General features: G+C 63.2%; 1 protein-coding gene and 1 non-coding gene across 6 annotated transcripts; one reads left to right on the top strand and one right to left on the bottom strand.

Annotated features, from left to right (window-relative positions):
- Window positions 1-878: 878 nt before the first annotated feature.
- On the bottom strand, window positions 879-13,763 carry TNFAIP8L1 (TNF alpha induced protein 8 like 1). 5 transcript variants are annotated; one of them, XM_070272539.1, is made up of 3 exons: window positions 11,728-11,851; window positions 7,140-8,771; window positions 879-3,098 (listed from the first exon to the last, which is right to left on the bottom strand). In XM_070272539.1, exon 3 carries the CDS (start codon window positions 3,091-3,093, stop codon window positions 2,533-2,535), a length of 561 nt encoding a protein of 186 aa, XP_070128640.1. In that variant the 5' UTR covers window positions 3,094-3,098; window positions 7,140-8,771; window positions 11,728-11,851; the 3' UTR covers window positions 879-2,532. The 5 variants fall into 5 exon arrangements, with proteins under 5 accessions (XP_070128640.1, XP_070128641.1, XP_070128642.1 ...); XM_070272540.1 differs by having other exon boundaries at window positions 7,140-7,276; window positions 11,728-11,830; XM_070272541.1 differs by lacking the exons at window positions 7,140-8,771; window positions 11,728-11,851 and adding an exon at window positions 13,410-13,763.
- MIR8987 (microRNA mir-8987) lies at window positions 3,022-3,124 on the top strand. The gene has a single exon (NR_127993.1). It is a non-coding gene; the product is annotated as a microRNA mir-8987 (primary transcript).
- Window positions 13,764-14,690: the final 927 nt, after the last annotated feature.

Here is a 14,690-nt window from a genome sequence, read left to right as displayed (position 1 = left end):
TCTGTGACCCCACCTGGCAGGGGAGAAGCGGCCGGGGGCGTCAGGGTTCCTTCCACCCGTAGGAAGCAGAGCGAGGCCCCCATCCCGTCCACACGCGCAGCGGCTGCCCGTGTAGAGCGGTGTCAGGCCAGGCGCGTGAGCAGGAGGGAGGACCGTCTAGGAACAGGGGGACCCGGCCCTGGGGCACGGGGGGCACAGCATCAGCCACCTTAACTGCGAGCACACGTGACCTGTGCCACCTTGTGGGAGGAGCGGTGAAGGGCGCGCGGCCACAGGAGGGTCACTCGACCAAGAACAGCCCGGCCTCGAGGGCTGGGAGCATGGGGACCTGTGGGGGTCGTGGGGACAACGCCGAGGGCCAGGCGCCTCTCCCACTCCCGACTTGGAGGTTCAGCGGACCCAGCGCGTCTCAACAGGGGCCAGGAGATGGTTAGGATGGCCCGGGGCCCCCGCAGCCCCAGGCGGTGGGACACGGCCCACACTCAGCCTGGATCACCACTTCCCAACCCCAGGCGTCGTCAGGGATGCAGAGCGAGTGGGTGCGGTGCGCTGGGACACGGCGGGGGGGGGGGGGCATCTCGGGACACACAAGCTTTCCCCTGTTCCCCTGCGTGCCACGTGCATGCATCCTTATGTAGCTTTCAGATAATGTCGAGATCTAAGCCGCCCCGGCCCCAGGATCTTTGCACATGATGAGGAGCTGAACGGAATGCTCGTGGGGGCCTGCTGCCATCCTGGCGGAGCGGAGACCAAACCTGTCACCGAAGCCACGGGCATGTGACATTCCACACAACCTCAATTTCAATGGCAAAACTCTGGGAGGGTGCAAGGAAACGGTCAGACGGTGCCAAGCGAGTGAACTGCCACGTGCACAGGAAGCAAATGGGAGATGTGCCTTTATTTAAAGGGTTCTGTCATGCTCTTTGGTTTTTTAAGATTCAATCTCAAATTTGTGTAAAGAGCCAAGCCAGGCCGGACAGCACAGCGGGGACCAGGTCCAGAGACCACACGCGTGGACAGAGTCAGTCAGCAGAGCCGAGGGCAAAGGGTGGCATCTGGGGCTTCCGGGTCATCAAAACGCACGTCCCTGCTTGAGTTTGCAGAGCCGTCTCGACTGGAGACGAGAGGGGACACTCGCCCAGAAGGGAGGCCGAGGAGGGACAGCCGGCCCCCACGCAACAGCCTTTGGCTATTTCAGGGAAGCAGAAACCAAACCACAGCCAGGCCGCCCTGAATCCGGGGTCGGGATCTCCCAGCCGGCGCAGCAGGCCAGGGAGAGGCAAAAGGGAGCGGTGGGGACTGCAGCAAAGCAGGGACGGGGCAGCTCTGTGCGGCTCCCGGGCAGGCAGTGCAAGCACCAGCCAATTTTCGAGAGAAACTCCAATTCTAGATGGGGAGCTGCAACTGCCTCGGTTTTCAGGTTGGCAGCTGACCCCAAACGTCTTGGACACCCGATGGGATGGAGCAAAGCCAGCTTCTCGCCTAATAAGGCCTGCGGCAGGCCTCCTGTTAGTGACCTTTGCCCTCGGCAGACCCGGCTGTGCAAAACAGTCAGGGACGCCGCTGCCCCTCCACCCGGGGCGCCCGGGACAACCATCCTGACCCCAATGTGGCCAGACCTGCAGCGACCTTTAACCTTCTCCAACCCATGCCCCCTTCTGACAAACACAAGTCACGCATGTGGAGGGTTGGTCCACTCCATGTGGGAGTCAGGGTGGCAATCTGGACCCAATGGAGGCGTCCTCGCCGATGGGCCCCCCGTAGCCCGCAGCCCAGCTGCCTGTGCTTGTTCCCGGGGCCACCGGACAGGGCACCCCAGACGGGGCGGCTGGAACCGCCAAAGCGGGTGCACTTCCAGTTCCCGAGGCTGAAGTCGGAGATCAAGGGGTGGTGGGCCGGTTCCCGCCGGGGGTCGCTGGGGGTCGCGGGCCTTCCTGGGCATCCATCCGACTCCTGCCTCCATCTCTGTGCGCCCTTCTCGTTTGTGTCCGGGCACAAATGTCCCCTTTTTATAAGGACACCAGTCCCCCGGGGTCGGGGCCCACCCTGCTCCACAATGACCTCGCTCAGCGAACAACCTCGGCAGCAACGCTATTTCCAAGCCAGGTGCCACGGGAGGCGCCGGGTCAGGAATTCAACCGAGGGGTCTGCGGGGGACGCTGCTCGGCCCTGACGCCCCCGCTCCTCCAGGTCCCCAGGACGCCGCCCAAAGGACGAAAAAGCCGGGACCCCGTGAGGGGGCAGCCCCGATTTCAGAGCCATCGGTGGTCTGAGGGTGCAGACGCATCCCCCACCGCCTGTCGCGGCTCAGACGGCCACCTCGAGGTGCGCGTGAGGTCCCCACGCCGAGTCCATCTCCCCATCGAGAGGGGGCGGGAGGGGAGGCACGTGGTCCTGTGGGGAGCGGTCTGTCACCCTCCGAGCGGGCACGGGGCGCCGGCCGCGGGGGGTCTGGCCTGGGACAGAGTGGGTGGACTGGGACGAAAGGACCAAAAAGACAAACGCGCACCCCATCCTCCCCGCCGGGGGCGCTCAGAGGCTGCCCTCGTCCAGCATCCTGGAGAGGCCCTCGCAGAGCCGGTGCCGGTGCGAGCGGTAGGGCTCGGCCGGCCCGTAGAGCGCGGCCAGGAAGTCGCCGTCGGCCAGGTGGCCGAAGACGTGGCTGATGCGGCCGTGGGACTTGGCGGTGAGGTGGCGGCCGGCCGCCTGGTGCAGCTGATCCCGGCACTCGAGCAGCCCGGCGGCCAGCACGCGCCGGTCGAAGGTGAAGTCCACCTGGTGGAAGCTGACGGCCGTCATGGCCAGGCGACGCGCCTGCTGGCGGAAGCCGCGCAGCAGGGCCAGCTCGTCAGCGCCCAGCTGGCCCCCGCGGAGCAGCACGGCCAGCTTCAGGGCCACCTTGACCAGGTTCTTGACCAGCTTCTGCGCCTCCTTGCGGCTGCGCGTGAACTCCTTGGCGGCGCGGTACAGCTCGTCCAGCACCTCGCTGCTCGCGTCGTCCAGGAACGCGACCGCCACCGCCCGCGAGGCCACCTTGCCCAGCAGCTTCTTCTGCGCCTGCAGGGCCAGGCTCTTGGTGCTGAAGGCGTCCATCGGGCCTGCGGGAGGAAAGACACACGCCCGTCAGGCCCCGCCGCCACCGCTGGTGGCTCCCGCCGCGTCCCCGGTCCGTGTCCTGGGCGCACGAGCTCCGGGCCGCGCAGATCCGGCCGCCTCCCTCACCAACTCGGTGTCTCAGGGCAGCCCGGAGGCTCTGGGCGCCGGGAAGGACATGCCGTGCCCGGGCCACACAGCTCCCGTGAAGCACCTACTGTGCGCCCAGGTGGGGAGGAGTGGAGGGAGGCGCGGTGAGGGCCGCCATCGAGGAGGCGACAGAGCCACAGCGGGGCGCCCCCACAGGGTGAGGAGGCCCCTGGAGGGAGGGATGGGGAGAACATGGGGGAGCGCACCCCAGGCTAAAAGAGCCGCCTGCTCTGAGGCCCCCTCTCTGAGCAGCTGCGGGAGCACAGAGCGTGAAAACCGCATCGGGGAAGCTCGTGACAAAACAGCATCCACACTAAAGAGATGAGGACACGAGGGACCCAAAGAGGCCTAAGGGAATTTGTTTCTTAAAAAAAAAGAGAAGGCTAAGTCAAAGGAATTAATGTATAATGGTGGAATCTGGGCAGGCCTTCAGAGGCCTGGCCCTCTGTCTGTTCCTCACGTCCACCCCCTTTCATCCTTCCTGCATGGTGGTCTCCAGATCTCCCAGGCTCTAGGGCCTCCCCATTTGGGCCCCTGCCTCTTCCCTTGTAAACTCTTGCACATCCCTCAAAACCCTAGACCCCAAGCCCCTGCCTCTTCCCTAGTGAACTCCTACACACCCCCTAAAGCCCCAGCCCCTAAGCCCCTGCCTCTTCCCCTTGCATATTCATCCTTCGCTCAGCCTGGGTACCACCTTCTCCAGGAAGCCACCCCTGAACAGCCAGACTGACAGCGAGGCCCCTCAGCCCCCACCCTGGCCCAGGCCCTGGTCAGAGTCCAGCCCCACCCCCGCCCGGCTGGGCCAGGAATGCCACGCGGGCGCCCACTCGCCCCGGAGCCCCCACAAAGCCTGTCTCTGTGTGAGCCCAGACTCCACCCTCGGCCACCCTCTCGCCTGTCCTCGGAGGTCAGGGCGGCCACAAGGGTAACTGGACCAGCCTTCCCTGCCCCCCACACCAGTCACGGACCCCGGGGCTCCGTGGCCGGGGCCAGACCAGGACTGCTGTGGACTCAGCCCCGCGTGGCCGGCCCTGAGCTGGCGGCAGGTGCCCGTTGCGTCCCTTCCCCTGGTATTGGGCCGGCTGCCTGTTTTGAGTAAGAAATTACACAGGCTCAGAGAGGCTGAGCCACTTCCCCAAGGCCACACAGCAGCACAGTGACTGCCTGCCCCTGCCGCCTCTGCAGGCCTCGCTCCCTCTGCCTTCCCCACCTGATGCCTCCCCAGCACCCCGAGTCTTGGGGGGCCAGGAGCTGCCCCCGCGACAAAACGAGCCCCATACTTAGGGCCTGCTGCCGGCTCTGACCGCCTGGTCGAGCGACATAATGCCCCATGCCTCAGTTTCCCCATCTGTAAAATGGGGACGATCAGCTGTAACCAGATCCTGGGGAAGAAGTTTGTGGCCAACCCCAGGGCCCCCCGGGCTGCAAGCAGGGTTGGGCTGGTTCCTGGATGCCCTCCCACCAGTTTCTCTAGAACATTCTATTCTGTTCCCTCTACCTGGACTCCCCTGCCCCCCATTACTCATCCCATCAACTCCTGCTCATCCTTCAAGTTGTCACCTCCTCCTGGAAGCCTTCCCAGATGCCCCAGCTGGGCTCCCACGGCGCCCTGGGCCTCTTCTATCGCCACCCTGAGCACCCCGGTTTCCGTGTCCCCGTCCCTGGCCCAGCGGCGCTGGCAGGGGCTGGGTCCCCCGTTCACCCCATGTCTCCAGGGGGAGCCCAGGGCCTGGTACACAGCAGGTGCCCCATAAGTGTTTGTTGAATGCCTGCGGGAAAGGATGTCTGCAAACCTCGGAATCAAGAGGGGCCTCGAGGCCCTGGGTCCAGTCTCCCCTGTTTACAGGGGGACAAACCGAGGCTCAGGGAGGAAAAGGCCTTCTCCTGAGTCCTGCGACGAGGCCCAGGCGCCTGGACCCCAAGGGCCTGTCTCGGTTGCTGTGTGACCCCAGGCAGGGCTCTGCCCCTCTCTGGGCCTTGGCATTCCCACCTGCGAGTCCTGAGGTTGGGCCTGTTGGTCCAGGAGGGGCGCTGGGCCTGGGCCCCCGCGGCGCCGCCCTCCCCACCCCACTCCTAGCCCCTCCGGCCCCCGGCTGCCTGGCGACACCTGGGCCCGTCCCCGTCCCCGTCCCATTGTTCTGCCAGAAACGCCCCATCCGAGCGGCCAGCCAGGGGGATGACAGCTGTCCCAGGGGAGCGGCCTGAGGACCAGAATAAACCCGGGCCTTCCTTCCTGCGGCCACGCTCCCCGGGCCCGAGGGCGGGCGGCCAGGAGGGGCCTGGGGACCAGATGGCCAGTGTCCTGGGTCCGTGCCCACCGAGTACCAGAACAGCCCACTCCCATCACAAGCCACAAAGTCCCCCTAAAGTTTCGGAGGCTCAGCGGGAACACTCATTCAGTCACTCGATAAACGGTTAGGGAGCGCCAACTGTGTCCCGGGCACTGGGGACACAGCAGTAACCCTGCCCTCCCGGGATCCCAGCCTTCAAGACCTCAGGCCACCTTGTTAACCCGCGTGTCCCCGTTTCCCTGAAGTGGAATCCACAGACGCTGTGGTCCGCCTCCACCTGCCAGTTTAAAAATAAAATTCACAGGGCCGGGCCCGGCGGCCTGGTGCTTAAGCTCAGTGCCCTCCGCCTCAGGGGCCTGGGTTTGGTTCCTTTTTGCAGCCATGCTGTGCTGGTGGCCCACATACTAAAAAACAGAGGATGATCAGCACAATGTTAGCTCAGGGCAAATCTTCCTCAGCAAAAAAAAATAAAAATAAAAAAATAAACTAAAAGTCTCAGATGGTGATAAAGCTCATAATCTGAGGGAGACTGAGCCAGAAGAGGGTTTAGAATGTTCCACGTTCCGTGTCTCCATCTGGGTCTGCACGAATGGAAAAGTCGAGCTCGGTGGTTTGTCCCTGGGGGCATCGCGGGAACCGGGACACATTCTGCTCAAAGCAGAGCACCATCCGCCCTCCGTCCACCCAGGACTTGCATTTGGGGAATATTCACTGGAAATTAAAACCGGGCAGAACGCCCCCTCGTGGGTCTAGGTTTCTGGCGGGATGTAGGAAGTCGTGGGGGCCGAGGGGCGGCCCGGAGCGTGGCGGGACGCCTGGGGTCCCCAGTCCCTGCCCCCCCAGATGCCAGAACATCCTGTTATTGTCACAAGCGACAAGAAAGCCCTCCGGATTTCCCAAACAAGCCCCTAAGAGGCGGTGTCGCCCCTGCTGGAAGGAGGCGACGCCAGAAGCCAGTGAACACAGAAATAAACAGGATAATGGGGGGGTCGGGGGTGACAGCCAGGGACAGCAGGTGACCTTGGCCGAGACGCTCAGGAAGTCCTCTCTGAGGTGGCGTCCCTCCAGCTGGGAGTGGAAGGACAAGGTCTGGGGGAACATGAGCCAGGCAGAGGGAACGGCTAGTGCAAAGGCCCCGGGGCAGCTCTGTGTCTGAGCCTCCCCTGGGCAGCGAATGGCCCCAGACCCCGGGGACCTCGTTCTTCCCAGTCCCTCCAGGCCCCAAACTCAGGAGCCGGGGCCGACCTCTCGTGACATCGACAACCTCCCCTCCTTCCAGTCTCCCGCTCGCTCACTCACTCGGCTCCAGCCTCACCGTGTCCTTCTCCCTGCAACCTGGTGGCCTCCGGGCCTTTGCACGTGCTGTGCACCTGCTGCCAGGGGCGTGGGGGGGATGGGGACGCAACAGGGCAGGACATCCCACCTCCCACGGTCCTCGCTGCCCCTCGGGGATCCCGTGACTGCCGCCTCCCATTCGACACGCACTCGAAAATTCCTAACCACCAGGTTTCCAGAAAAAACCCATGTCCCCATATACGACCACGCCTGGGTTTACCCTGTGTGCACACAGCTCACAGACGTGACAAACGACACAGGACTTTTTACCGTAAGTTCCACACAGACGACTGAGTCCCACAGAACGTTCCAGGTGAGTTTTGTCAGATTCACGTCACGAGCCAACCCCTGTGGCCACTGACACTCGAGTGCGGTTCTGACACGGACGTCATTCGCTGTCCTCCTGTCTGTGAACGAGACCAACGCGGGACAAGGACAAGGAGAATGCCACTCGGGTTCATCAGCCACGTGGGCAGCTTCTTTCCCGAATTGGAGACGAGTTTTCGAAGAGCACGAGCCTATTTCCTCACGGCGCCGGGGCCATTCACAAGGAAAGCGCCGCAGACACGCGCACTTTTAAGTTTACTTTTCATTCTGGACATTCCCCTAAGTGACACCAGCGGCTGGCCAACTCCGGCCCCCGGCTTGTTTTTGTAAATAAAGTTTTATTGGCACACGGCCACACGCGTTCATTTACATGGAGCCTACGGCCGCTGCCAGAGAGACGGTGGGGTTGCCACGCCACAAATATTTGCTTTCTGGGACCAGCCCGTGGTGTAGTGGTTGAGTTCACATGCTCCACTTCGGCGGCCGGGGTTTACCAGTTTGGATCCTGGTGCGGACATGGCACCACTCATCAAGCCATGCTGTGGTGGCGTCCCACATACAAGATGGAGGAAGATGGGAACAGATGTTAGCTCAGGGCCAATCTTCCTCAGCAAAAAAAAAAAAAAAAATTTACTCTTTGAGGCTTCATAGAAAACATATGCCAACCCCTGGGCTAGACAATCAATAGAACATAAATCAAGGCCCTGATTTGTGGTGTCCGCTAATTTCTGTGGTGTAGATTCTCCCGCTATGGCCCATTTGAAGCTTCCAACTTGCTGTCCGCGAACGCGGAGTTGGGAAGAAATGCTCGCCGTTTCCACCAAACAGATGCCCCGGGTGAGAAGAGCAGCAAGAGCAGAGGTCACAGCAAAATGTCATAAAAGAATCTGAAAGTTATGATTTTGGATTATTACCTTTGCTTTTTCATAAGTTTTTATGGAAATATAATTTGCAGACCAGAAAATTCGCCCTTTGAAAGTGGACAGTTCAATGCTGTTCATATATTCACAGAGCTGGGTAATGATCACTGCTAATTCCAGAACGTTCCATCACCCCAAAGAGAAATCCTGTCCCCATGAGCAGCCACACACACCCCCCTCCACCCACTGAGCTACTTTCTGTTTCTGCAGATTCGTCTATTCTGGGATATTTCATATAAAAAGAAGCACAAGCCTTCTGTAGGGCCGGCCCGGTGCGCACATTCTGCTTCGGTGGCCTGGGGTTCGCAGGTTTGGATCCTGGGTGCGGACATGGCACCACTTGGCACTCCATGCTGTGGCGGGCGTCCCACATAGAAAGCAGAGGAAGATGGGCACAGATGTGAGCTCAGGGCCAGTCTTCCTCAGCAAAAAAAAAGAAGATTGGCAGGAGATGTTAGCTCAGGGCCAATCTTCCTCAAAAGAGAAAAAAAGGAACCACAAGCCTCCTGTGTCTGCTTCTCTCCCTGAGCGTCGTGGGTTCAGGTCCGTCCACGTGCGGCTGTATCGGGGCCTCGCTCCTCGTCACGGCCGCGTCACAGTCCACACCTTTGTTTCCAATATCACTTATTCACTGTGAGATCACAGTCTGTCATTTCTAATAACGACAAAATTATTAAATGGCGACATTCCGGAAAATACAGCGAGTGGCTCCCGGGAGCCGGGCCGCGTCCGCATGAATTCTTCATGCCCCGCACAAAGGGCATCAATAATGCATGGGCCCCCCCACCCCGCCCCGTCTCTGCTCGCTCAGCGCTGGTGGCAGTGCCCAGGGTGGCCTCCAGGCCCCACCGGCCGTGACAAATGCCCCCCCCAGGCCTTGTCCCCACACGATGCCCTCCGCCAACGGAGCCTCCAACTCGAGCCCTTTGTCCACCGGCGCTCAGACCATGTAGACGCGGCAAGAGGGAGGGGGCACCCGCGGGCCCGGCTCAGGGGGACACCAGTGGTTCTCAGACTGGGTTCCCCGGAGCCCCCGAGGGCCACCCCAAGGACGGGCAGGGTCCGGCCGCCTGTTGGGCTCCGGGGGGGCTGGGGGGCCCCACACACACGTCGGGAGACCCCGCGGACGAGACAGCCCCGCCTCCGACTGAGAGAAAGGGATGGAGGCTCCAGGGTCACCGGGCAGGAAGGGGACACAGCAGCTACAGGGGTCACGGCCCCATCCGCTGCTCACCTCCACGCCCTCTGTCCTGGTCCCCGGCTCCCGCCCTCGCCCCACGGTCTGTCCTCGCCGCAGCCGCCACCAGAGGGCGCCCAGGAGCCCCGAGTCCTTCCCGCCCTCCTCCGCCCGCAGCCCTCCAGGCTCCCCTCCCTGGGGCAGAAGCCAGTGCTTCCTGTGTCCCACAAGGCCCCGCACGACCTGCGCGGTCCCCTCCCTGCCCTCTTTCCTCCCTCCCTGCCCCTCTTCCCTCGGCTCCAGCCTCCTCACTGCTCCTCCCACACGCCTGCCCCAGGGCCTTTGCACGGGCTGTGCCCTCTGCCTGGGATGCTCTTCCCCCCAGGTCTCCACATGGCTGTCTCTTTCTCGTCACTCAGCCCTCTGAATGTGAAATGTCGCCTCCTCAGGAGGGCCTCCCAGATCCCCCATCTCAACTACCTTCTTCATCCATCTGTCCGTCCACCACCAGCACGCAATCACCACTAAGCGTAAGGGTTTTTCTGGAGGAACGTGGCTCCCCCGATCCTGTGAGCCGAGGGAGGGAGGGTACCAGGTCGGCCCTGGCCACTGCCAGGTCCTGCACCAGGCGTGGCTCACAGTAGGTGCTCAAAAACTGTTTGTTGAATGAATAAATGACCTCCCAGCACCAGAGGGCCAGAGAGTCAGAGATCTCATCCAAGAGCCCCACTGGCCAGCCAGGGAAACTGAGGCCTGGAGGACAGGGCCTTAGCAGACCCCAAGGACTCAGTGAGGGGTGCCTCGGGGCAAGCTCGGGTGGCTGGGATCCCAGGGGAGGTGCGCAGACCGCGTCTCCAGGCCCCCCCACCCCGACTCTGTCCCACGCCTGGGGCTGACCCGGGCCAGCGGGAGTCACCGTCCAGCGTCTGCGGCTGGGCGGGACGTTCCCATGACAACAGCTGGAGTTCTGTCCCCAGGCACCCTCCCCCGGCCCCAGTGGACAGACAGGGACACTGAGGCCCCTGAACCCTTCGCATCGAATCGCCAAGCAACCCAAAGGCCCCTCGGCGGCTGGGGCCTCAGATAAGGGGACACCTGACTGGCCCAAGGCCACACAGCGGGAGGGGACCCCGTGGGGCCTCGAATCTGCACCTGCCTGCCTAGTCTCTTCGATTGGGCCCCCCCTGTGCCCCTGCAGAGCGGGGTCGGAGCCCCCCACACTCGCCCCCAGGGGGTCTGGACGCTCACCCGCCACCGGCATCCTAGGCCGCCTGGCCAGCCAGTGAGAACAGCGCAGCCCAGGTGTTTGGTGGCTGGCGACAGCTCTTTGTTCTGGTTTCCATAGGTACAGCGTCCCTGCCCGCCGCCTCCGCCCCTCCCAGCCGCCCAGCCCTTGCCTCCTCGTTCCCTGGGCCCGGCCCACGAAGCAATATGTTATGTTTTAAAATTGGCGCCTGTGGACCTGGCCGGGCATAGAGGGAACAGCCCGTGCAAAGGCCCTGAGGCAGGACTGTGCCTGGCGGGTTGGAGGAATGTGGAGGCCCCTGCGGCTGGAGCAGAGCGAGTGAGGGGGAGGGAAGGGGGAGGGGGGCAGGGAGGGGACAGGTGAGTCCCACACGCCTGCCTTTGATCCTGGAAGCAGCCCCAGGGAGTTACGTCCCTGCCCATTTTACACACAGGAAACCGAGGCTTCGAGAATCGAATGCCTTGTTCGAGGTCCCATGGTGAACAGGAACCCACGTTTGTCCCATTCCAAGGTCTGAAGTCCCCGACCACTGGGCTGAACCGCCCTCACCCCACCGGGGGGCAGGGTGGGGGGCGCCCAGGGCATTCACCGCCCCCCCCTCCAGCTGGGCTGAGGCAGGACCAGAAGAAACCCAGAGGCTGTTCACAGCTGGGGCCACCCCTCCTCCAGGACGGCCTCCTGGGAGTGGGGGTGGCGATGCCCGCGGATCTGGGTCAGGTCACCCGCCAATCACCCCGGCGCCCACCGGCCCAGTTCGCACCTGGCCAAACTGAGGCCAGGCCTTCGGGCCCCTGGGGAGCGCCCGGGTGGCCATCCTGGGTGGCCCTGGCTCTCCCGGCCGCCTGGCCCGGCCAAATGCCACCCTCAGGCCCACCCCCGCGCCTCTGCCAGGGCCGCGCGCCACCTGGAACGCCCTCCCGACCCTGGAATCCGGCCCTGGCACCTGGCACCCTGAAGCGCGAAGGGGGCAGAGTCCATCAGAGTCCCCGAGGGACGGGGGGCTGGTCCCGAGCACAGCCCCACGCCACCCACTCTGCCTCCCCCTACGCCACCCGGCAAGAGGGCGACAGGGAGACGGAGGGAGAGGGAAACTGAGGCAGGAGCACAGACAGACTGGGGGTGCAGGGCCACGGGGGCGGGAGAGGCAGACCGAGGGTGGCTGGGGGGCGCCGGGCCCCGCTCGCTCACCTGCTCTCGTGCCGGCCGTCGGTCGGGCCGTCGGGGTTCTGTCCGGCAGCCTCCAGGGGCCGTAGCGACGGCCAGGGACTCGCGCCGCCGACTGGGACCGGGCGGGGCGGGGCGGAGCTTGGCCACGCCCACCACTGCCACGCCCACCGCGTCGCCACGCCCCCGATCCGCCCCCGCCCGGACGGACAGGACCAGCCGGAGGGGGCGGGCCGAGGGCATGCGCCCAGCCAATGGCAGGGCGAGCGGCGTACGAAAGAACCAATGGGAGCAGCCACCCCGCAGGAGGGGCGGGGCCAAGAGGCTGGGGGATTCCTCCGGAATCGCCGAGGGGCCGGATGCGGCGGGCGCGGGGGATGCGGCCTGCTGGGGGCCCCTTGCAAAGAAAGGACCGGAAGGAGACCGACCTAGAGGCGAAAACAGAGAGAACCAGAGAGAAGAGAGAAGGAGACAGAGCCAGAAAGGAACAGACCAATCGGGTGGCTCTGGCCAGGCCCCTCCTCCCTGGGGACTCAGTTTACCCAGCTGGGTAATCGGGATTTGGGCAAAAGCATGTATCTTAGAGTGCAACCCCGAGGAACACTCGCCATCAGAATCCCCCGGGAGCCCCTTAAAAAAATGCCCATTCTTGACCCCCCCCCCCGCCAAGGTGGGCCGAATCTGAATTATTTGAAGATAAATCTTTCGGGGTCGCAGGTAAATTGGGGGGTGGGGCGTGAGGCAGCCGCTCGGTGGAGACCCCGCCGCGGGCCTCGCGGATGCAGCCTTCGTTCCGTGGGAATGGGGCCGCCTGGCCGCCCGCGGGCGGGGCGCCGGGCCCAGCTGGGGCCGACCCGGGAGGATGCAGCTGCGCGGCCTGGGAACCGGCCCAGGAGAGCTCCCGGCTTCCCCGCTGCGCGCTTCCTCTGCAGCCGCAGCCCTGGATCCCACTTGCCGCCAAGGCCAGGGAGGCCAGACAACAAGCTGTGTCGAGTGCCTGTCCTGCACCCACGCGGGGGACACGCAACCCTGGCATCGACAGCATGGGGCGAAAATAAACACAATGTCTCTTTATGCTGTTTTGGAGGGAGAGACTGAGGCCCAGAGAGGGCAAGCGACTGGCCTGAGGATGCACAGGCACAAGTGGCAGGGCCAGGTTTCAAACCCACCTCCTCGCACTCACCCTCCTGCGCTGTCTCCAGTCCCGGGGGTAACAATCCTCAGCACTGTTGACATTGGGGGCCTGCAATTCCTGCTGGGGGAGGGGCCTGCCCATGCGGCGTGGGGTGCCAGCAGCACCCCTGGCCCCCACCCACTCAATCCAGCGGCCTCCCCCAGCAAGTAAAGTCATAACAGCCACAAATGTCTCCAGTCATTGCCATGTGTCCCCTGGGGGCACGATCGCCCCCGGCGGAGACCCGCTGTTCCAGACCCATCTCTTCGTGCCTCTGGGCCCAAATTATAGAGACTGTTTTGGGGATCAGGGTAGCTAATGGGGGTCACAGAGGCAGAGGGAGCTGTTTTTAACATCCCACCAAACCCCAGCGGATGGTTCCGGGGGGTCCACGGAGGGCACGGGCGGAGTGTGACCCAGGTGGGTTCAAACTCAGCTTTGTCGCCGTCTGCCCACGTGTGTTCATCCGTCTCGGAGCCTCAGTTTTCTGAATCTGTGACATGGGGATTATCAAGCCCACAGACCCACATACCAGACAAGGAGGAAACAGCGCCAGGAGGATGGGGAGAAATGAGAACCTTCGCTCGTAGCCGGTGGGAATGAAACACAGGGCAGCGGCTGTTAAAGTTTGGGGGTTCCTCAAAAAGCTGAACACGGAGTTACCACCGGCCCGGCAATTCCACTCCCAGGCGTGTACACGGCCAAAGGGGTTGCAAGCAGGGACCCAAAGGGCTATTCGCACAACGATGTTGACAGCAGCGCGATTCCCGATCGCCGAAAGGTGGAAACGACTCGTGTGTCCATCTTCGGATGCCGGATAAACACAATGCGGTCCATCCAGACAATGGAACCTTCTTCCACAATGAAAGGAAGGAAGTTCTGATTCACGCCACGTGGATGAACCTTGAAAACGTAAGATGCCAGACACAGAAGGACACACACTGTGTGGTCCACTCACAGGAGGTCCCCAGAGGAGCCACATCCACAGAGACAGAAAGTGGATGGGGGGCCAGGGGCTGGGGGAGGGTGGGAGTCAGTGTTTCATGGGGACCGAGCTGCAGTTTGGGGAGATGGAAAGTTCTGGAAATGGATGGAGGGGACGGTGGCACAACCGTGTGGATGTGCTTCATGCCGCTGAGCTGTGGCCGAAAATGGTCACGATGGTAAATTTCCTTATATATTTACCACGATTTTTAAAAAATGAATGATGTAATATACCAAAGCCCCTGAACTGATGCTTTAAATGGGCCAGCGGTATGGCACGTGGAATCTATCCCAATAAAGAGACTTAAAAAAAAAAAAAATAGTGCCCAGCAGCACAGCCGGGTCAGAACCGCGACAATGTTACCGCGAATATCTATTGATCAGCCCTTAACGCGCCCGTCGCGGTCAGCACGTGACCGGAATTCGTTCAGCCAAACCCCACGCGTGGAACCGGCGACGGGGCGCCAGCGCCCCATGTCACAGAGGAGGAGGCCGGGGCTCGGAGGAAGCCGGCGGCCCGTCCCAGGGCTCCCCAGCCGGGTCGGGGCCGAAGTGGGATTCGAACCTGAGAGGGTCTGAGCCGGGAGTGACGTGCACCAGCTCCCCCCGGGTGGCCCCGACAGCTTTGGGGTCCCTCCCCCACGCCGGGCAGGGGACTGAGCCCTGCAAAAATGGCCCAGGGGCCCTATCCGGGGTCCGGAGCTCCGCTCAGAGCTGGGGCTCAGCCCGGAGTCGGGGTTCGGCGCGGGGTCGGGCTTTGGCCCGGGTGGAGGCTCCGCCGGGGCGGGGGTGCTGGGTCCGGGGGCCCGGTGGTGGCGGCGGCGACTCC

The sequence above is a fragment of the Equus caballus genome, chromosome 7, assembly GCF_041296265.1.
Source record: "Equus caballus isolate H_3958 breed thoroughbred chromosome 7, TB-T2T, whole genome shotgun sequence".
Taxonomy (NCBI): domain Eukaryota; kingdom Metazoa; phylum Chordata; class Mammalia; order Perissodactyla; family Equidae; genus Equus; species Equus caballus.
This window is presented reverse-complemented; position numbering and strand designations above follow the sequence as displayed.